Below are 23,191 nucleotides of genomic sequence, written 5' to 3' on the forward strand. Positions count from 1 at the left end.
AGCATGCTTTTCTTGTTTCTCTGCATCAACACACCTAATTCAGTGGTTGAAATATCTGTGTAGCAGCTCATCAGGCTCTTCAGAAGCCTGTTAATCACCTGCTGATTGACATCAGATGTGTTCAAGCAAAGTTAAAACCAAAACATGCTAGATACCAGCCCTCCAGGACCAGGAGTGAGTCTTCATCTGGATTCAGCTAAGAGGCTGTGAGATTGATGGATCAGTGACTGCTTCCACACACACTCCTAACAACACAGGCCTCCACCAAAGCTTTTCTGGGATTGAACCTGCCATCTGTACTACAGAGCTTAGATCATGACGGATTGTAAACTGTTAACAGTTGGATCAAATTCATGGGTGCAATATGTTGTGCCACAGCAGGGGCCAAAGCAAAATCTTTATGAGCTGAGGCTTCATGGTTTAAGGAGTATTTTCCTTTATTTTTCTTTCCCTTAAAAGGTCCCTGATATCCATCTTGTCTTTACTTTCCCTTGTGCCTGTTGGTTATTCCTGTTATTGGTCACACAAGCTTCTGTGGAGCTCCAGTCCACAGTCCTGTTCCCTGTGTGACATTTATGGCATTACAATTGAGCCATCAATGTGTCAGTCTTACTCATGCTAAGCCACCAGCAGTGGGAGGAACAGCAAAGGGACTGGGTTACCAGTGGTCTAATATTCATTCTCTATAAGAATAAGGTTATGCTACATTGATCAGAGGCAAACCCTTCACCTGTAGTTTTTTTTTTTTTTTGCTTATTACTGACTTGATGATTATTTTACTCATTTTGTTGTATTTTCATAATTTCCTGTACCACTCCTGCTTCTCACACCCCTTTTTTACAGTTTCTCACAGTTTTTTTTTCTTTTTATTTGCCTTTTTGCTGGGTTATGTCAGACTAAGCTCCTGTAAGGAAGAGATAAAGCCCCCCAGCAGGGCTGGACCACAGCTTTCTCCTTCAGACTTCCTGGACAAGCTCATGGGGAAAACATCAGGGTACGATGCCCGCATCAGACCCAACTTCAAAGGTATGGTGCATGCCAAGGCAGAACATCACAGAAACCCTTAAGAAAATCCAATAAAAGGCTCAAACACAAGAACAACAGAAGTAAATAAATATGTGTGTTCTGTGAAAAGCTGACCATTGCTAACTCAGGACAATAGTCTACAACGGGTTAATCTATTTAATTTGACTCGTTACTGCTTGGTCACACATAGATACTAATTGGTTATAATATTAAAAGTGATTTAAATGAATTATTGTATTTAATTCCCCATTTCTTTTTCATTTTTGTATAACATGTTGATATATTTCTTGTTGCCATGGTAGCATGTCACTGCTGTTTCTTGGTTACACTGCATGTCGTAAACCTGTACAGCAGACTTCTAACTAAGCTTCACTATCTGGTAAGTGGGAAGTTGAAGACCAACGCCCAGTTCTGCATTTTTATACTTTCAAGACAAAACAAGATTCTCTATGTGAGGCAGAGTCTCAGTTCTGCAAATACTTCAGCTGGCTGGAGTATGATGCAAAAGTTGGGATGTCTTGCTTGTAGTACATCAAAGGTGTGGAATAAAGTCAGAGTTTGGTGTAATGACCGCTGAATTTATTTCAAAATACCTTCAATGTTGTTACACTTGTGGAAAGACAGTAAGGCACTACATGGTCAGCCATGCAATTAATACACCCTTCTTGTAATGCCCTTTTAATAAAAAAGTATTGTCTGTAGTAAAATCAGGGAACTTTGCTAAAAGGGTTTTGTTAACATTTCAGACATGGTTCCTCAAGAAAATGTCATGAATCCATCACATGTGTGAAATTTGCTATATTCATTATTAATTGATTGATTGATCGACTGATTGGTTGATTGATTGATTGACTGATTGATCGGTCGGTCGGTTTGTAGATTTTAAAATTGGAATATAAACTATCTTGAGAATAACTTGATGGCCTAAAGATAACTTCAACCGACAATTATGTTAAAAACTGATCTTCTCAGTTAGCAGAAAGTCAGTAAATGCTTCATGGCTGCTATCTTTGTGGTTTTAGAAAGTCAAACTTTTCTTTCATGTTACATTTTTTTAAGCTCTCACTATCATCATACTTTGAGGATAAGTGAGAAGTTTGAAAAAGGGAGTAAAACTCCAGATCACAGCTGAACACGGTGACATGATTCACTGCAGCATTCACGGCTGCAACAATTCCATAACGGGAAGTGGATGAAGAAACTGCTGACATTTTCTGAAACCTCTGGAGATGTACAGTTTAATAGGTATATTTAATGTGGACACCACTTTAATCTAATAATACGATCATAAGGGAGCAATGTGTACATTCAGTCTTTTGTTCCCCCCCTAGGCCCTCCTGTGAATGTCACCTGCAATATTTTCATCAACAGTTTTGGGTCGATCACAGAAACTACAATGGTAAGTAGACCAAAGATTTCATATGTTGCATTTAATGGTGAAGAAACAGCATAAACCTGCTACGTAAAACAGTTTAGATGCATTCGTATTTGGACATGAATGTGAAATATGCATTGTGACATTATAATTGTTGCCTTTTTCAGTTTATGCAGAAAAAAATGCAAACACATTTTTCTTTACCTTCACCATCTTCTTTATGAATCATCTTGGTGCTAAAGGTATTCTCTCGTTTCTGTTTCCTGGAGCATAATGCTGCAACCTTCAGAGACCGATGGGTCACTGACACGCTGATAATGAACTGTCCACTCAGCAATTAAAATGAAAAATTGAAAAAGTGAAAGAAAAGACAGAGGGGAGAGAGGAGGTCTGCATTTATAGTGTTATTGCTGCTGGGTCAGCGTGATCCAGCACTGAACTGTTTAAATAAGGGAAAAGAGGGAGATCCAGAGCCATGTTTCCCCAGAGAAGAACACTAATGATGTTATGTGGGTGGATGAAACATATTCTGATGAATGAAACAAGCAAGAAAGAATAACAGAAATCTACAATTCCCAAAGACAAACTGACTATTAATTGTATAGAACATTTTTTATTATCTAACGAATTTTTCCTGATGGGAAACGCAGCAACTTGTGAAAACAAAAGAACAAGCTCTCTTTTGAAAATTTGTAAATTTGGTCAAGTAAAAACTAGGGGTGGGACTCGATTTCAAAAACACATGTAATTAATTAAAGGCTTTGTAACTGATACATTTTGAGTAATCATATTTAATTGTTTGAGGCAACTAGCCCCCAAAGCATTATTTTATTAAAACTGATGTTACTGAGGCAAAGATGACATACCCATGCTTTATATATCTGTAACCACAAGGCCTGTTGGATTACTTTGGTCTTGTCATAAAGGCAACTATTGTGATATTTGTTGATATGTGTAAATATTAGTATATGTGTTATTGCTGAAGTTTAAATGGACATGGAACATTGTAAATGTTGTGTACTGAATGGAACACTAGGTGGGAGCAGAGCACCTTTACTATATATGGAGGTGTAGTGTAGAGTTCAGGGGAAGTTCTGCTGATGGTTACAAAATGAATGGTGTGTGTGCTTGTCCCTCCTGCTGTAATAATGTCCATATGGATAAAGGTAGTGCCTGACTGCTTTCTAACAACTAGAACACATAACAGCAAGGAAGTAGATTTTTTTCTTTCTTTCTTTTCTTCATCAAGAGTGATTTGTCATGATTCCTTTAACTGCAGTTTTAGTTGTGTTAGTAGCAGATAAAAAGGTAAATGTGGTCTTGTAGACCAGGCTCTGCTGTCTTTTTAGAGATGCAGCTTGATTGCATTATTGATATATAGGGCATACATTTTGTCTTCTAGATTTTTACACCACCCCAATTGGGGGGAGCTCGGGCTCAAGGGATAATTCTATAAAGCGTAGTCGGGTCAATGGGGCAGTAGCCTAAGCAGAGAAGCCCAGACGTCCCTCTCCCTAGCAACTTGGGCCAGCTCCTCCAGGAGAATCCCAAGGTGGTCCCTGGCCAGCAGAAAGACATAGTCTCTACAGCATGTCATGGGTCTTCCTTTAGGTCTTCTCCCAGTTGGACATGCCCGTAAAACCTCACGAGGGAGCCGTCCAGGAGGCATGATAACTAGATACCCGAGGTACCTCGTACCTCAACTGGCGCAGCAGGTCTGCGCCAAGCTCCTCCTAGATGCAATAGCGCCCCCTAGAAAATGGCTGCCCCCCCCCCCCCCCCCCCAGCAAAAGCCGGTGTTAATAAATCATATTAATGTTCACTCAAACCATAAATTGATCTTATTTATTCCAGACATAATTGTAAAACAAAAAAATTAATGAGTAAAGAAATAAACTGAATTTAAAAAAAAAACATGTTTCTGCTGTTCACCATTATAAAAAAGTTTATATCGCCATAGTTTTTTGTGAGCACAGCAACAGGTGAATTAAACTAAAAAATCTATACATTTTAAAACAAAACTAAAAAAATGTTTAATAACAAACTTATTTTTCTGAAATGTTTGTGTTTGTAAAATTTAAGTTAAATGTTTTGGATACAGTATGTACTGTTTTTTAAGAAAAATGAATGAAGAAGCAATGCAATACACCGCTACAGGCAAACTCTCCCAGAGTTACCACAAGGACCAATTTGGTGTGCCACCCCAAAAAAATATTTGGCCCTATCTGGCCACCCATCAAAATTTTCTGGAGGTGCCCCTGAACGGATGACCGAGCTTATCACCCTATCTCTAAGGGAGAGCCCAACGATCTCGTTCTACCCAAAGCACATGACCATAGGTGAGGCTAGGAATGTTAGATCGACGTAGAGCTTTGCCTTCCAGCACAACTCTCTCTTCACCACGACAGACCGGTACAACACCTGCATCACTGCAGACGCATCACCAATCCACCTATTGAACAAGTGAACAAGACAACAAGAGATACCCCGAGATACTTAAACTTCTCCACTTGAGGCAGGACCTCATCCCTGACCCGGAGAGGGCATTCTACCCTTTTCCAATTCAGTACCATGGTCTTGTATTTACAGGAGCTCATTCTCATGCCAGCCTCTTCACACTCGGCTGCGAACTGCTACAGCAAAAGCCAAAGATCATGTTCCGATGAAGCCAACAGGACCACATCATCTACAGAAAACAGAATCAATCCTCAGGCCACAAAAGTGGATCCCCTCAACACCTTGTCTGTAAATCTTGTCCATAAAAGGAATGAACAGAATCAGTGACAGTATCAAAGGGCCTGGTACCCCATACTCCCAGAGACCCCCCCCCCCCCCCAAAAAAAAAAAAAAACAGGGCCCCCCAAGGGACGTGGTTGAATGCGTATCTTTTCTAATTAATTAATTATAATTTATATGTTAAATTCCCACCCCTAATTAAAACAGATAGCAATGCTTATAAAATTTTGATATTTACTGTGATGCTCCTCAGTTATATTTTTATAAAGTGTTTAAACAATTGTTGGTGACAAATGAGAGGTTTCCACATGGTTTCAAAACATGTGCAAAGGTTTTCACTTTTCTAAGGAGTGTCATGGTGCATGTCCTGTTAAAATTAGCAAAAGTTGTAAAGTCATTTATGTTGCATCACTTACCATCTAAAATCCTTCTCCCATCCGTCAAAATGTAATCTCTGCGACTCAGAAATGTGAGGCAATGTTTGGAGATGATGGTGACCACATAGCAAATAAACTAGGGTTAAAGGGATATTGCAAATAAAATAAAAAATTTTATTAAATATTACTACTAAATGAATTTAAAAGTTTCAATCTAAGTAAAGGCAGTGACTCTCTTCTTTCATGTGTCCTCTGCCATGTCTGAAGTTCTATTCTAAGCCTTTAATCTGTACTTTAACCTCCACTTGTGATATATTTTCCATTAACAACCCTGAGTTCTTCTACAGGACTACAGGCTCAACGTCTTTCTACGGCAAAAATGGAATGACCCCCGCCTGGCATATAGTGAATACCCAGATGACTCTCTAGATCTGGACCCGTCCATGCTAGACTCTATCTGGAAACCTGATTTATTCTTCGCAAACGAGAAAGGAGCCAATTTCCATGAGGTCACGACTGATAATAAGCTGCTACGGATTTTCCAAGATGGCAGCGTTCTTTACAGCATCAGGTATGTAAAGAAAGTGATGTTTTCAGAACTAAAAAGCAAAGATTCTTGGTGCTGCAGGGCTATGAACAGATAAAAGAATGACACAAAGGGAACAATTGACCTGCAGCTGCAGGAGTTACAACACAGGTCACTAATTTATAAAACACAGTTGATCTAAATGGACTTGTTTTGTTTTAGAGTAGAAACACCTCTGAAGGTCAGCAGATGGGCCTTGAGAATGTGAGTCGGACTCCCCTAATGGAAAAAAACTAAAACTAAAAAACACTGCACAGCGTGATGTCATCAGGTACAGGAGCTGGAAAGAAAATAATAAAACTATTGATTACGAACATTTTTATAATTACTTGAATGTCTGGCAGTTTAGAAGAAAAATAAAAACTGTAAGATGACTCAAGAAATTTGTACCATATGGTGCACACTCAAACAACATTAGTATGAGGAGGGCAGGGTTCTAATCAACGGGGAGCTAAGGGGAGCCTGGCTCAACCTAAAGGGTGATGGGCTCCCCTGGAAGCCTTAATTCAATTCATTTCAAGCTTATTTATATAGCGCCACATCACGACAAGAGTCGTCTCAAGGCACTTCACACAATAAACATTCCAATACAGGTGAATTCATTAAGCCAATCAGAAAAAAGTTTCCTATATAAGGAACCCAGCAAATTGCATCGAGTCACTGACTAGTAGTCAGTGGACCTCAAGGTCCACGTGGCAGGGGTGAGGTAGTGCTCACTCCTCATCCCTGCCACATGGACCCAAGGGATAAACCATCAATCCTGCTCAATGGTCAACTTTCCTCGAAAGGTCACACCCATTAGGACAGTGGGAGGGTTAAATGGTTAGCAACAGTGATCAAGACGATGGCCCCCCTCCATGAGGCTACCACAGCTCAGCAGAACATCATTGTTAAACTTAAACTTACCCACCCAGGGAGAGCCAGAAAAACGATCCTGGTCCTACTTACATTACTTATATTACATTATTTATGTGGACTCTCCAGGGTTTCTTTTGAACAGAGAGGACTCAGAACATGGATCATTGATGTGCTTCTTATCTGCGTCCTTCTCACAGCCACAGTAATGTTCTCAAAGTGTCGTCACCCCAAAAAATTAACACACAGTTGTTTATGTCGACTCATTTCCTCTGGTGCTTCCTGTCTTTTATTTGTGCCTGATGCGCTTTGGTTCTGCGGAACGCATCACCTGTCTTGTGCTCCTGTAAGTTTGCCTCACTGGTGCGGCCGGCGAGCAGCGCGTACTCTGCTATGTCTGCGGCTGATAGATCCCTTAGAACTGTTCGGTTCAAAAGTAACTCATGAGGTGAAAATATACAGGCAGCAGTTTTTCTGTAGGATTGAGAGAAGATGCAGGAAGATCAGAGGCACACAGGACATCGAAAATAGTGTTTGAAAAGGAAAATGTAGGTAGATTTATCCTACTTTAACTTTCCAAAGCAATCATTTATAGGCATGTAATAATTATATATTTGATACACCTAGTGTCGTTTGAAGGTATTTTAGGGGCCAAGGCAAGAATAAAGCTCTCTCCCCTGGAAGCCTCTGTGTAATTCGCACCTTAGAGGAGAGTGAGGGGTGGCTCTTGATTCTTTACTAGAGAAAACACACAAATATTGACATTTTAAGAGCCCCTGCAACCCTGCTAGGCTCTACATGAACGAGAAAGAGAACAACAAATTTGAAAAACAATAAATGACTTGCAGTTTTCTGCGTCTGAGGACTCCGATGTGCTTTACACTACAGTCATTCAGACACACACATTCACACACTGATGGTGATGAGCTACATTGTAGCCATAGCTGCTCTGGGGCACACAGGCGAGGCACCAACACAGGCACCATCGATGCCAGCAGAAGGTAAGCAGGGTGAAGTGCCTTGCTCAATGACACAACAACTGACACGGACAGAGACTGGGTTAGAACTGGCCACCCTTTGATTACAGAGCAAACTCATAAACCTGAGCCCCTAAAAACATAATTCACTGTGAAAGCAATCATAGAACTCACCAAATAACATGTCCTCCTGAACATTTACCACTCTGTACGTCAGCAGCACATTCCCTCAATGACCCTACTACAATTACCCATGGTTGGAGCGTTTGCATATGCAAGGACATTGACCTCTTTTTCCTGTGCATTGGGACCATCTCCTTAATAGGGTCATTGAGGTCAAAAGAATTGCTCACTGGTCCCTATTGAGAATCACATTCCAGTATCTTTAATGCAGTTCTAGTCAAACTTGTAAAAAAAGCAGCAAACTCTTAATGTAGTCTCCGGCAGACATGTAGCATAGCTGTCAACATAAATTAGAACAATATTATTTCTAATCAACATCATCAGCTGAACTGATTTGCTTACTAACTGTTTAAATCATGGATAAACTATTATTGTTTGACTTCAAAACATGACACCACTTAAGCAGTGATAGAAATATATAATCAATGCCGTACTTGGAGTTTGTTCTTTTGCTACTGGAAAATATATTGTGTCATAATAACACATTAACAATGGTGTGTGTGTGTGTGTGTGTGTGTGTGTGTGTGTGTGTGTGTGTGTGTGTGTGTGTGTGTGTGTGTGTGTGTGTGTGTGTGTGTGTGTGTGTGTGTGTGTGTGTTACTGGAGGCTCCTATTTTGCCTTTAGGCAATGCATTATAGCAGGTAATTACACAGCTTTCCTCCAGACAGACTCCCAAATAGCTCTAGCGCTGTCTTCTTTAAAAAATCCCTGAAGACAAAATTCATCAGCAGCACAACAAATAAAATCAGACCGCCTGCACCAATTACTCTTCTGTTGCTGATAGGTGGGGAGGTATCAAACAGTAGCACAAGATGTTTTACAATCAACTGTTACAGAAAAAGTCTGATATGTTTTTCTTCTTTTATTAATTCATTATAGAAATAAACTTCATGCCTGGCACGTTTTGCTGTTCATTTTTCTTTAATCTGCTTACCTACCATGCCTCCTTTTGTCCAGTGTCTTTTTCTTTGAGTCTCTTTGTGTTTTCTAACATCTTCTATAGCTGCTCTTCTCTGTTCCAATCTGTTTTGTGTCTCAGGTTGACTCTAACTCTGTCCTGCCCTATGGACTTGAAGAATTTCCCAATGGACATTCAGACCTGTACCATGCAGCTTGAAAGCTGTGAGTTTTCCTTTCTTCCTCTTATTTTATTCTCCTTTGTCCTCCTTTATCCTTTCTGTGGTTTCATAGCTGGGAACTTTTGCCTGGCTAACAATGTCATGTGTTTTTTCCCCTCTTTTTTTCTAATAATGCAGTAGTGCTTGTCAATCAAATGAATCCATCAGTGGAATTATTGAGGAATATTGTAGAAACCGAAAGTCCTGCAGCAAAGCTACTAGTAAAAGACATTAGTCTCCTGCTGTTCGAGAAGGATGTTAATGAGCATGCTGTGATCCTGAAATTGCAGCAATATGTAGATTATTTCTGTGGTTGGTAAAAAAAGTGAGTTGTTATCATCGACATACATATATGGACAATGGGTTTCCATAGACTCCAATAACACATTTTTGTGCTAAAATGGGAGGTGGCCACCACCGCCATTTTGACCGTGTCACAGGTTCTGTCCAGCCCAGACAATTCCATAAAAGGGAAGAGAGGAGGAGCTGAGGGTGGGGCTGTAAGGCTGGGATCAACTGACGACACCCGGTCAAACTAGCTACAAGCTAACCTGAAGCTAAACCAAAGCTAATGCGGAGGTGGGAGCTAAGCTAATGGAAGTAGCAACCTAGCTACAGCCGGAGTTAACTGCACAACACCAGCGCTTCTGAGTCAGAGATACGCCGGGGTGACCGCTGGGTAAAACCAGGTGAAATACAGAGGTCTCCGAGACCTCCACAAGCCGGCAGCCGCACAGCAGACAAGCACCGCTGGGATCTGAGATGCGCAGAGCTGCCGTTGGGGAGAGCCGGGTGGAAAGGTTTCCATCCCAGAGCTCCACAAGCCGGCAGCCCGCGCAGCACACAGAAGACGCGATCAGACAGAGATGCGCCGAGCTGCGGGGATACCCAGCCGTCAGCCCGCGCAGCACACAGAAGCCGCGATCAGACAGAGATGCGCCGAGCTGCGGGGAGGGGAAAACAGGTGGAAAACATCGGTCTCCCGAGAGCTCCACAAGCCGATAGTCGGAACCCAGCTCCACCAAAATGTTATATTTCAACCCATTTTCTAAAGTGCAGCATTACGTTAAATGCACTGGGTTTTACCCTATGACATTTAAAATTCATGGTTAATATATTTAAAATGAGCAAAAATAGACAAATTGTGATTAAAAAATGTTAAGAAAGAGAGAGAGTGAATAGGAAAGAGGGAAATCAGTGGATCCTGAGGAAGGTGAAATAGGTGGGGAGAGCAGAATAAAGAGAGAGAGAGGTGAAGAAGGTTATACAACAGCCAGCTTGAACAAGTGAGCCTTCAGCTGCTTTTTGAAGGAGTTCACTGAGTCCACTGATCTCAGGCTCAGGGGGAGAGAGTTCCAGAGTCTGGGGGTCATTCAGCTGAAGAAAGTTCCCAGCCATCCAGGTTTTGATAGAGTCTAAGCAGGTGTGTAACAGCTGCAGCTTATACATCTCATGGGGCTTAAAGGAGATGTACAGCTGGATGCCATCTGCATAAAGATGGTAGGAGATTCCTTTGAAGGAGATCAGGATGTGCTGAAGAGGAAGCAGATAGAGGAGGAAGAGCAGAGGCCCCAGCACAGAACCTTGTGGGACACCATGGGTAAGAGAGGTGGTGGAGGACCCAAACTTGGAGACGGCCACAGAAAAGGAGCGCTCAGAGAGATAAGAGGAGAACCACTCCAGAGCAGTTCCTGATAGGCCTACCCAGTCTCTGAGTCTCTCCAGTAGCAGGTGATGGTCAACAGTGTCAAAGGCTGCAGACAGGTCCAGCAGAACCAGAACGGAACAGTCCCCCGCATCACTGTGAGTCAGAAGGTCATTAGAGACCCTAAGAAGAGCTGTTTCAGTAGAATGAGCTCTACGAAAACCTGACTGGAAGCTATCATAGATGTTATGTTGATCAAGAGCAGCTGTGAGTTGTTTAGCCACAACCTTTTCCAAGATCTTGGAGATGAATGGAAGTTTAGAGATGGCTCTGAAGCTGCTATGGAGAGAGGGGTCGAGACTCAGTTTTTTAAGAAGCGGGTGGATTACAGCGTTCTTAAAGTAAGCAGGGACCTGACCAGAAGCCAGAGAAGCATTAATTATAGAGAGCACGCTGGGACCGATGGACTGAAAAGCACTTTTAAACAAAGATGAGGGTAAGATGTCGAGGGGGCATGCAGAGGTCTTCATAGAGTTAACTAGTTTGGGTAACTCAGGCAAAGAAACAGGAGCAAAGCTATCTAGGATGAGGGGCCTGGTTGGAGTCAGGAGAGGCAGCGATAAGGCTGAAGGAGAGATGCTAGATCTAACCTTATTGACTTTGTCCACAAAGAAAGACAGAAAGTTCTCACAGTCTGTAACAGAGTGGATGGAGGCTGTAGGAGAGGCAGGAGAGACGATGCTGCTGATGGTGTTAAACAGCACCTTGGGGTTCCCTTTGCTCTGGGACACCAGGTTGGAAAAATAGGAAACCCTTGCATCTCTGACTGCAGAGTTAAAGGATGTCAGAAGATCCTTTAGGTGCAGCAGATGGATGTGGAGATGGGTTTCTTCCACAAACGCTCAATTTTTCTGCAATGGTGCTTTAGGCTGCGAAGGCTGTCATTAAACCAGGGAGTAGGGTTCACTGCAGAAACTGATCTGGTTCTGACAGGACAGATGTTGTCCAGAATGGAGAGGCAGTGCTCGTTAAACTGAGAAATTAAGGAATCTGGGTCGTTATCAGAAGAACAGCGTGGATTAAAAGCAGCGGAAAAATTGCTAGCTGTGCTCTCATTAAGAAACCGAGAACTAACCATACGACGAGCAGGAGGTGGGGACGCAGAAACTGACAAGTTAAAAAAAATGCAATGGTGATCTGAAATATAAACGTCCTCAGGACAAACACTGTCAGCATTTAGACTCAGGGTAAAAACAAGGTCTAGAGTGTGCCCCCTGGTGTGTGTGGGGCCAGAAACATGCTGAGTAAAGCTGAAGGAATCCATAAGGCTGGAGAAATTCATGGCAAAGTGATCAGAGGGATCATCAATGTGGATGTTAAAGTCACCAACAATCTCCAGTCTGGACAGCTTCACAGTGGAGGACAGAAAGTCTCTAAACTCCTGGAGGAAAGAACTGTTTGGATCAGGCGGACAATAGACCACAGCACAGTAGAACGGGTCCTTACGCCCGACTTTAATCAGCTGCACTTCAAAGGAAGCAAAGTGACCAGAGGTTATAGAGCTACATGGAAGATGGTCTCTGAAAACAACAGCTAGGCCTCCACCACGACCAGAACCCCGGGGCTGGCTAAGAAAAGAATAACCACTCGGGCAGAGTTCAATCAGACCAGAATAATCAGATGTTTGCTGCCAATTTTCAGTCAGAAAAAGAAAATCCAGGTTTTTAGAGAGAATTAGATCATTGAGCAGGAAGGACTTATTGTTAACAGAGCAGGTTTTTAATAGAGCCATGCTGAGTGAGGTGGAGGAATCAGAAACTACAGAAACAGCTGGAGTTAATGGATGTAAATTAGCGGGGTTAGATCCACGGTGTTTATAAAAACCACTCATGGAGGGAACAGGAGGAGAAACCACTGAGGAATGAGGATAAACCGACCTTAAAAAACTTGGACGGATTAACCGCGCTGCAATGCGGCCTGGCGGGAATGCGGAAGTGGCGCTCAGGTCACCAAACAAAGGACAAGAAGCTAGAAGATCGCGCCGATGTTTACTAGATAAACCACGCTTTAAGAGAAGTCTTACTCTCGTCTGGATTCTTGCTCATTTACCTCTTTTCCTCCGACGTTTTCCCGGGACCGGACAAACATAGCCGGAGGCGGGCAGCTCGGGACCGTTGTTTGGCTCCGGGCCAGTGCGCCGCTCAGGTAAACAAACAGGATGGTAAATCCTCGGTGCATCTTGGGCGATCGTGAACGAACGGAAGGACAAAAGAGTCTGGCGATCATAGGAGATGGTAGCAGGGACACTACTGAAGAGGATCGCAGGAGCAAGGTGGAAAAGAGGAGGTTGGTGGAGAAAAGTTTGAAAAAGTGGCTGGTGACTGCGGCTAAGCCAAGCACAGGTGCCATCTTGTTGCCGACCGCAACACCAATTCACATCATTAACCGCAACTGTGGAGTTGCTAATGCTAATGGTTAGCTTCTACTAGCCAAGATGCCCACTGCTCTCTCCTGGACGCTAAACCAACAACAGCCAGACTTATGATGGATGAGTCCATGAATGCTAATATTCAGTGTGACGTAGATCTGATCTATTCTAATCCGAGCGTGTCTTCGTCTACTATCTGTCAGCGGGTTATGGGGTAGAAGACTATTTTTCGTGCTCAGCCTGCATGTTAAGCTCAGAGTGATCTATTGTATTTCAAAGATTAAAAAGTAAAAGGGTTTCTCTGTGAACCTGGTCTTAAAATGGGATTTTTAAATTTGTTTTATTAGCGATTCCAGAGCCGTCTACTCCGCCTGTTCAGGTCCGGGATCTAAAGCAATTTATTAGGGGGTAAATTACTTATTCTTGTCAAAAACTGAGAGTGAAACTTAGACCTGTGTATTGGGTTTTCCATCTTCTAAATGGCACAGGACATTTGGAAATCTGGTCAAAATAATCCACATTCACATTTTTGTATGTGTGCATACACAGATTTATTCACAATGCTACATGCACCTTAAGGTAAAAACAACATGCTTTTATTTAAAATCTGTCCTTTTCCAACATTAGGCCTATTCTTTGACAAAAATTGCTTCAGGGTGTAGTGTATTACAGTCTAATGCCAACAGCCCTGACAAACAAGTTTTATGTGATGTGCTGGAGGTTAGTCGGCTCTGACAGCTGACATTTCACAGAACAAAACTGAGCAGAAAGTACAGACTTTCTGATACAAACCCTCTATTTTTAAATCATAAATCAAATCTAAAAAATAATTTAATAAGTTGTGTCATAGAAACAATAATGAATAGACGTAGAATCTACACAGTGTTTTTGTTTTTTAATTGAATATTTATCAAAACCAGTGAGTTTAAAAGACAAAGGCTACAAAATGGTTTAAATTTGTCTTGAACTGATAACAGCAATGACATCTTCCCCTTGAAGTCTTCCACCTTTGGCAGCGATAGTATCTGCCCTCATGAAAGCAATTTCCTGGATATAAATAATAAAACTTTAATTCAGAGTCCCTTTTATTATACGTGACCCACCTCAGTGCCTAGAGGTGACTTAGATCTCCATCGGACGGATTTTTAGTTCAGCCAAGAGCGAAACAGAAAACTAGCAGCATTTTTCCTGCACAGATGATTAAAGGCGATATTTTTCTGATTCAGTAACAAACAAATTAGCATGATGTTAAAAGAGTTTTTAAAAATCTGAGTTTTTAAAACAGGTGTAAAAGAAACAGTTAGGTAAATAGATTTTTAGGGAAGTGTTTCACATTCTGCTGCCCTCAGATGAGCGGTAATCATTTCTAATTAAGGGCCTACTGAGGATGCTTGGCCTTGTGTTGACAAGTGCTTGTATACCACCCAAGGGTGCGATCACCTTGGCTAGACTCTAATGTTTAAAGGACATTAAAGGTTTTACTGTCGGTGCTGCAGATGTGGCAGCACCATCTGTTCTGCATGAAAAAAAAGAAATATATCTTTGAGGTTTAAGTGAACCGGGGCCAAATTTACTTTCTGACCTTTTATGCAATGGACTCTACAGCCAACAATGGAATTCTGACACATCAAAGCCTCGGCTTTAAACAGCTTGCTTTGCCTGGAGCAATTAGTGTGCAGAACCCTCAAATATACTTTGTAACTTCTACGTTAAGTGAAAAGAACGAGAAGTAACCAGTGTAGAGAGGGAGCAGACAAAGACAATAAATGTGAGGCAGAACAGTAACTGCTTGGGCCTTCATTAGGAGAACGACTTTCAAACGCGAGGAAACAGAGAATGGTCATTACCTTGCCACAATATTCTAGACATGCTGACTGGCTCATGAGTTTCATTTTTATTCCCCCTCGAATGCTGCGTCAGTTATGTTTGGTTGGCCTTACAGCTATAATTGGCAGAAGCAAAAAGGAACATTTCATTATCTTTGGAAAGCATTGGTATTCCCCTTAGTTGTTGTGGGAGGATGTGGGAGAGACGGAGAATTCTTTTCAGGAACAAAATAAGTGTGTTTTAGGGGAGCTGTTTCTCAGACGGCCGCTACAGCATAGAGTGTAACGTCTTGAATAATTGATGTCTTTGTTGCTCATTCTCTAAAGGTTCCCCGTAGACATCCGTATTATTCAGATGTGCGAGGAAGTGTATGCAGCTGTTGTGTGTTGTATTTTCATCAAATTAATAATTGGGCAGCGTGAGTCCAACCATCAAGAGTCATGCAAATTGAGATGTATAGACATTTGTGTTTCAAATCCTTGAAGCACAATGATTGATGTACATAATCCACTGCTGCAAGTGAAACCACATGCCATACATTATTTGTTTGTTCTGACACATTTCATCTGTAAGCTAGAATCTATTGGGGTAATTCTACGGGAATATATTAAGTATCAATCACTAGGTAGACATGTCTCTCATTTCTGGTATTCTTTTATTTGGAAATATGTTTGACATCTCAGCTATACCTACAACAGACAGGGATGTGGTTTTGTAGCTGGAGAAATTACATCACTAAGGTTCATGAAATGTGCTTGCAAGCTGAGATTTGTGAGGTTTTCCCATGAACAGATTTCATACAAAATCTCTATGTTGTAACAACACTCCATTGGAAAGCCTGATCAGTCACCTTTACAAAGAGCTGAAAATGATAAGGATGGGGCAGCTGTTGAATGAATACCACAGATAAACATTTAAATGGTAAAAAAGGCATGTACTTGTATAGCGCCTTCTTAGGGTTCTACAACCCCCCAAGGCGCTTCACAACAAAATCAGTCACCCATCAATTCACACACATGGTGATGGTGAGCTATAGTGTAGCCACAGCTGCCATGGGTTGCACTAACAGAGGCGAGACTGCCAAACATTGGCGCCTCCTGTCCCTACCACCACCATCAGGCAAGGTGAGTTAAGTGTCTTGCCCAAGGACACAACAGCAGCATTTTCTTCTACCTCCTGAGCTACTGCTGTCATGACGATAGTATCACCTCAAAAATGTGCAAAAATCTTGCTATATTCTCTGCCCTAATCCCATTGTGCTGCAGAAGGGCATCCCATTTCTCAGCCAGATGTTAAAATCAGCCAACGTATTGATGTTGCTCACTCTGGTCACTCCAGCATGCCCAAGCTGTCCAAGAGCTGTCAGTCAGGTGCCAGTCACTCAGCTGAAACAGGACAGACTTGGCAGAACTCAAACCACATACCAACAGCAGGATATTGCAGATCCGTAGGCGAACCACCTACACATTTAGCTATGACCATTTCACAGATCCTTACAAGTTATACCTCATTGTACCAGGGACTTTCTAGTGACATAAGGTTAATTACCAACAATCATTAGGCATGTTTACATGAGCTAAATGTCTTTAATCTCATCATAGTTCGGACTTGACCGTGAATGTGAGCCCTGAAAAAATGTATCTGATTGTCACAAGTGTTTCCCTCCATCACATGTTTGATCACGGTAAATCATTTTGACAAGCACATTACTATCCACCATAACAGAGACAGCCATAAAAGGGGAAGTAGAAGACTCCTGTGGCCTAGAGTGTCCCCCTGTGACTGGGAGATCAGACTTCAAATCCTGATTAGCTTTAGGGGGTTGGATTGGGGGGTTAAACCACCAAATAGTTCCCGAGCGTGGCCGTGTCTGCTGCTCACCACTCCCCGAGGGATGGGTCAAATGCAGAGAACAATTTTCACCACACCACACCAGTGTGTGGCAACTACTATTTAATCTTCAAACATGGCTTTGTGCCTTTAAAAGTGAGTGTTACAATGTTGCTATTTTTCTCTGATCACAGTTTTACATCAACAAGCCAAACAAAATAAACTTTTGCAAATGATAACGAAGGGACACGGCAGGAGGATAACCACAATGTTTGCATAGCTCCCGTAAATGCCGATGTAAAGTATATGTCCACCCATGACCTAACAGACATGCGCAGTAAGGACCCACATTTGGTAGAAGTGCATGCAGTGATCGGAAAAACAATCGGCGTAACCCACCAGTCTCAATGTTGATTTGATTATTGTTTCAATAAAGAAATGATCTCACTATACAAATTTACTTTTTTAATGCTGAAATTGGATCGAAATCCCTGACCTTTCTCACCAATGCCATCTGGTGGGTCCTTCTTCCTCTTTGGCCTTTTTTATGGGATGGTATAAGTCTTCCTCAAGGTAAAAGGTCACTGCACATCAGTCTAAAGTTGCTCTGGGAGATCACTTTTATTTTTAGTGCAATATTCCTTTTTTATGGGAGTAATCATGTTCCAGTTGACACTGACTCCCTGTGTGTGACAGGTGAGGTTACTGAATGGTGTGATTGATGCTGATTTCATTTCTAGGAACCAGATACAGATACAGGTTTAGTGTAGTGTAGTGTGTTTACTGCCGTGTTTAAAGCAACAAATGACGGAAACATTGTGACTTTTGTTCAGGCCAAAATGTAAATTTTGTTAATGTTTTTATTTTGTTTTCATGTAATTGTTTTAGTGCTTACAAAATAAAATTCATATCACCAGTTATAAAGCTGTTGTCTGGCCTATATGAGTTGAAGCTGTTTTAGCTCTTTGGTAAAGTTAGATATTGTAGTTAAATGTTAGGGAAATTGTGTTATTTGGTGAAAATAGCAAACCAAAATGGAAGATCATCAGTGAAATAATCTGGTAATTTATTACATTTTCTGAGTTTCATCCATAGAAGAAATAACCAGAATGTCTGGTTCAGACGTATTCTGGGTAACTACTCTGCTCTTTACACACTGAAAAAAGTCAGTTGCTGTATTTTAATAGGTGCACTTTACTTTTTTTATTTATTATTATTATTATTTTACATTTTTCAGTATTTTTCCTTGGGTTAAAATCTTCTTTGTCCTCTCTATGTTCTTTGTACAGTCGGTTACACCATGAATGACCTGATCTTTGAATGGCTGTCTGACAACCCCGTTCAGGTGGCTGATGATCTCACCCTCCCACAGTTTGTGCTGAAAGAAGAGAAGGATTTGGGTTACTGCACGAAGCACTACAATACAGGTGCTCTGTGGGTTGGAGTGCTCAAAAGACGACCTTTCAGATTACATTAATATTTCAAACATCCACATGTGACGGGGGTTTTAATGTTGCCTGCAGGTAAATTCACCTGCATCGAGGTAAAGTTCCACCTGGAAAGGCAGATGGGTTACTACCTGATACAGATGTACATCCCTTCACTCCTCATCGTCATCCTCTCTTGGGTGTCTTTTTGGATTAATATGGACGCTGCGCCAGCCAGAGTTGGTCTGGGTATCACCACCGTGCTGACGATGACCACACAGAGTTCTGGCTCCAGAGCATCGCTCCCCAAAGTGAGTCTGCAGACGGGACCATGACCGTACCTGTTTGCAATGAGAAGCAGTACATGTTTGTTATATGCAGATGTAAAATGTTTCAGTCACTGCAAAAAAAGGTAAAATGATGAAAACAGTGTTGGCTGCAAAGTTTTATTCTATTTTGTGCCTTTCTTAAATTAAAGTAGACCCTAGGCACTCAAAAGCAAACACACGGCATCTAAATATCAGCAGGGAGAAGATGATATGACAAACTTCCACCAGCTTAGTCGAAAGGTCAGTGAATAAATTATAAATATAGGTTTAAAAGTGAAGATTATTCTGACATTTTGTTTTGACTCTCTTTAAAAAAGGTCTCCTGATTTGAAAATACCATCACCTTTTGGCTGCTTGTTTCCTGACAAGACCAGAAACATTTCAGAGAAAAGAGGCCAGACATTTAATCTCAGTTACATATTTGTGAAAGCCGTTCTTGCCGTGATCCCCAAGGCTTGTTATAGAAACGATTGGAGGAGGATTTGGTTTTGAGCAAACTGCTCGGAGGTATTTAGTCATGACTTGCTGATTCTGCGTGAGGCAGATCCTGATTTATGATGAGGTTAGAGAGAATAATTAGGAAAAGCACAATAGATGTGTCATTCCCTTTCTTTTTTTAATTTCAGTGTTTCTGTGACAGTCAGCAAAATGCGGCTTAATTGACTGTAGCTTCCACACGAAGCACGGACACTGCTTATGCACTGTGACACATCTTTTTTCATAAACCCCTCAAGTGTGTGTTGGGACCTGTCCTACAGCTCAGTGTCAGCCGTCCACCAGCAGCTGACTCATTTCTGTTCTGGGTCATCCCATGGATGTGTCTCAGTGCAGTCGCAAGCTTTGAACGACTTGCAGATGATCCATTAGCTGTTTTGATTGGCGGTTAATTTAGTTGTTCCTTCACAGGTGTCATACGTGAAGGCCATTGACATTTGGATGGCAGTGTGTCTTCTGTTCGTGTTCGCAGCCCTGCTGGAGTACGCAGCTGTCAACTTTGTCTCAAGGCAACACAAGGAGTTCATCAGGCTGAGGAAAAAGCAGCGGCAGCAGAGAATAGTAAGCAAATTGTGCAGAAATACATAGATGAACCCTGCATCCAAAAGGAGAAACATAAAAACTGGCACTGTTGCACTCTGAATCAGATTCCAGAAATTTAAGGTGCACACACACACACACACACACACACACACACACACACATCTCCTTGTCAGCTCCCATAACATCGACTTACGCCTCTTGTTATTGTGGCATGCTGTATATTCAGGAACTGACAACATCAACACGCTACAGCTGGCTGTCATATTACATGAAGAAGATCTGCTCATTTCAGCTCGGCTCATTTCCATGCTGGGCACTGACCTGTGAGCAGCTTTGTGAACCTTCATCTCCATCACTGCATTTGACATAGAGGTTCAGCCTTTCCACTGGCCTCACAGCACTGGTTCATACTTTTGCTGCTGAGTTTATACAGACTGTTTCAAAGAAATAACAGTTGAGACAGGCTGATTCTGGTCTCTGTTGAGTTACTTTGCCTGGTTCATGTTCACTGGACAAATGTGTGTTGTGTAAATATTGTAGACCTAAAATACTTTAAAACATTACAGAGTAAAGCATTACCTTTGGCAGTTTTTAACTTAAACTATAACTTTGTTTAAGGCAGTTAGACTCTTCTGCAACATTGTTGTCTCAGCCATCAGTGCTAATGCTAAGCATCTCTTATTTTGGTTTCCTTTCAAGATTCCTGTAATGTCTAAACAGTATTGTGTGTGTGTGTGTGTGTGTGTGTGTGTATATATATATACATATATATATATATATATATATATATATATATATATATATATATATATATATATATATATATGGAGAATATAAATGGACAGACAGACATATATATGTTTATTTTATTACAGTGTCGTAGGTCTGCATATACACTTTTTAAATGTCACATCATTTATCTATTGGAATTATGACTGATGTCCAAAGGTGAAAACTTCATGGTCTGTTTTTAAATTACATTGATGGGAAAAGCCCACAGTGAATCTCAAAATATGTTGAACTAAGAACTGTTGATTTAACTTTCTTTACACATAAAATTCAGAGTCCTAGATTTAAAGGTGCAGTATGTAAGAATGTAGTGAGAATTTTACAGCGAGAAAATCCCAAAAGAGTCTGATGTTTCAGTCATGTTGGAAGGAAGGTTATACTGAAGCATGTTTCATATCCAGCTGTGGGGATTGTCAGTTTTTTTCCTTTCAAAACAAAGGAAGGAGGGACGTAACTGTTTACCATCAGTGGCTGTGGGGTTGCCATGTCTCCTGCGACCTAACACTGCAGCGTGACAGTTGTAATTTGACGACGGCCAGCAAAAAGCTCCAGAGTGGTTTAAAGTGGTTGCAGTAACCAAATATTTACCACAGGATGTCATTTTTACTTCATTATTACATAATGCACCTTTAAAGATAAACAGAACTATAAAAGTTACTTTCCCTTTATAGGTCAGTCATACTCTGTGAACTGGATCCATTTCTTTACAGACAACTAAGAGACTAGTGTCTTTTTTTCACCTAAAGATGGAGACCAGGCATCATCACAACTGATTAGAGGTCAGAAAACATCCCAGAGTTACAGCTAGGTTCTGTGTAAATGCAGATTTGTTGTCTTTCATGAGATCAGTCACACAATTAGTCCCGTTGAGATGTTTGAGGTCACAGACCGTCCACCCCATAGGCACAGACATGCATCCAGATTAGCTGTGGATAGAGAAGTTATGAGTCTAATGGAGCATGCAGATCCCAGACCAACACAGGTTTAATGAAGGTGTTTGTCCAGCTTCATGTTCTTAAAGATATCAAAGATTTCAAACAGCTACTATATTCTGTTTTCCACATGCATCAAAAATAATCAAAGTTTTTTTTTCTACAGAAATAACTTTTTGCTTCAGGTTTATTTATTTCGCTCAACATGTGCTGACAGCCACAGATGATGCCTTTTGTTGTTTCAAATACTTCTTGTTTTTAAAAAATATATATTTCAAGGTACAAAAGAACTGAAAAGTTCTAAACTAATGATTTTCCCATGGGGTGTTATGCAATAGTTTAATAGCAGTTAAATCTTGAATAAAGAACAGTAACTTTTGTTTTCTGTTTTCCTTTTCGACGGAGACGATTGGCAGTCAGGCTGGGAGTGTTGAGTCGTTGCGGAAAGGCGCTGACAATCCTGGTAACAACTCAGCCTACAGAAGTCTGAGTCAGCGTTGCAGCGTCTGTGCAAGGGTAAAAATAAAAATAAATCAAACGAACCCTGCATCAACTCTGACCTTTCAACCCAATTTTTATTCACACCTCCCAAATTGATTGTGTTGTGAAACTTTCACCTCAAATGTGATTTTATCCTGGCACTTCCCTCACAACTAAATCCTCATTGTGCCACCTGTACTGCTCTCTGCATCTGACCTTCTGCTTGTGTGTACCAGTGATGTCCTAAACACAACCTGCAGACATTCATTCTTCCCCTATGTTAATATTCAGCAAACCCTTTCTGCTCTATTGCTTCACTTCCAGTGGATTCTGTGTTTTCTTGGGTTTACATCTTGTAGTTGTCCTTTTTCTGATAACTTGGAGTTAGAAGGCATAATAATCATGCCATTATTACAGTCATGTGTGATGGAAAATTATTTTCCCCCATTTTTATGGTAAATTTTGATGCATTTGTGGATGATTTTCTTTATGGTTGAATAATAAATTAGGAATATTTTGGAAACATTTTTGAGCCCTTCACAAACCATTTTCTTCTGGCAGCCCAGGTTTTTTTTTTCCATTTTACTGAAACCATGATGGCACTTCAAAAGTTCAGATATCACCAGACCACATGTCAGAAATATGAAAAAGAGACTATCCTCCTGCAAGACTCTAAGGAAATTTCCACCTCCAGCTTCTGAAGTTCAAACACTGGATTCAAGTTTAGTGGATTTAGAGAAGTGGTTACTTATTACATGCCTCAAGTTTTGTTTATAACTTTGAAACAACAACAACAATATTTACTTGTTAAACTTTCTCTGATTTACTTTTTACCCCTCCCTGGATTGCCACTTTACCGTGGTGGAGGGGTTTGAGTGTTCCAATGATCTGAGGCTTTAAGCCTCTAGTAGGGTCCCCATGGCAAACAGGTCCTAGGTGAGGGATCAGACAAAGTGCTGCCCAAAGACCCCTCATGATGATTAATATAAATGGACACAGTGTTCCCTCACCCAGACGCGGGTTACCGGGGACCCACTCTGGAGGCAGGCCTGGAGGTAAGGCACGTTGGCGAGCACCTAGTTCGCCCATGGAGCCCGTCCGGGCACAGCCCGAAGAAGACAATTGGGTCCCCCTTCCCATGGGCTCACCAATTGTGGAAGGGGCCAAAGGGGTTGGATGCAGTGTGTGATGGATGGCAGCCGAAGGCGGGGATCTTGGCAGTCTGATCCTCG

General features: G+C 41.4%; 1 protein-coding gene and 1 long non-coding RNA gene across 4 annotated transcripts in view; one reads left to right on the plus strand and one right to left on the minus strand.

Annotated features, from left to right (window-relative positions):
* Nucleotides 1–23,191, plus strand: part of glra4a (glycine receptor, alpha 4a) — an 81,052-nt gene that overhangs the window by 51,333 nt on the left and 6,528 nt on the right. The window contains exons 2-9 of one of the 3 annotated variants that reach the window (XM_054739154.2): nucleotides 896–1,026; nucleotides 2,358–2,425; nucleotides 5,862–6,085; nucleotides 9,156–9,238; nucleotides 18,254–18,391; nucleotides 18,488–18,702; nucleotides 19,627–19,776; nucleotides 21,885–21,995. In XM_054739154.2, the coding sequence (XP_054595129.1) occupies nucleotides 896–1,026; nucleotides 2,358–2,425; nucleotides 5,862–6,085; nucleotides 9,156–9,238; nucleotides 18,254–18,391; nucleotides 18,488–18,702; nucleotides 19,627–19,776; nucleotides 21,885–21,995 (1,120 nt within the window). Of the gene's footprint in view, nucleotides 1–891; nucleotides 1,027–2,085; nucleotides 2,272–2,357; nucleotides 2,426–5,861; nucleotides 6,086–9,155; nucleotides 9,239–18,253; nucleotides 18,392–18,487; nucleotides 18,703–19,626; nucleotides 19,777–21,884; nucleotides 21,996–23,191 lie in introns of those variants that run through there. The other 2 variants (XM_054739153.2, XM_015947503.3) reach the window with 2 other exon arrangements.
* Nucleotides 11,940–23,191, minus strand: part of LOC129162879 (uncharacterized) — a 60,485-nt gene continuing 49,233 nt past the window's right edge. Inside the window, exons 2-3 of the long non-coding RNA XR_011520539.1 lie at nucleotides 18,544–18,732; nucleotides 11,940–18,342 (exon numbers count right to left, since the gene is read on the minus strand). This is a non-coding gene — a long non-coding RNA (uncharacterized lncRNA). The remainder of the gene's footprint in view (nucleotides 18,343–18,543; nucleotides 18,733–23,191) is intronic.

The sequence above is a fragment of the Nothobranchius furzeri genome, chromosome 1 (assembly GCF_043380555.1).
Source record: "Nothobranchius furzeri strain GRZ-AD chromosome 1, NfurGRZ-RIMD1, whole genome shotgun sequence".
Lineage (NCBI taxonomy): Eukaryota > Metazoa > Chordata > Actinopteri > Cyprinodontiformes > Nothobranchiidae > Nothobranchius > Nothobranchius furzeri.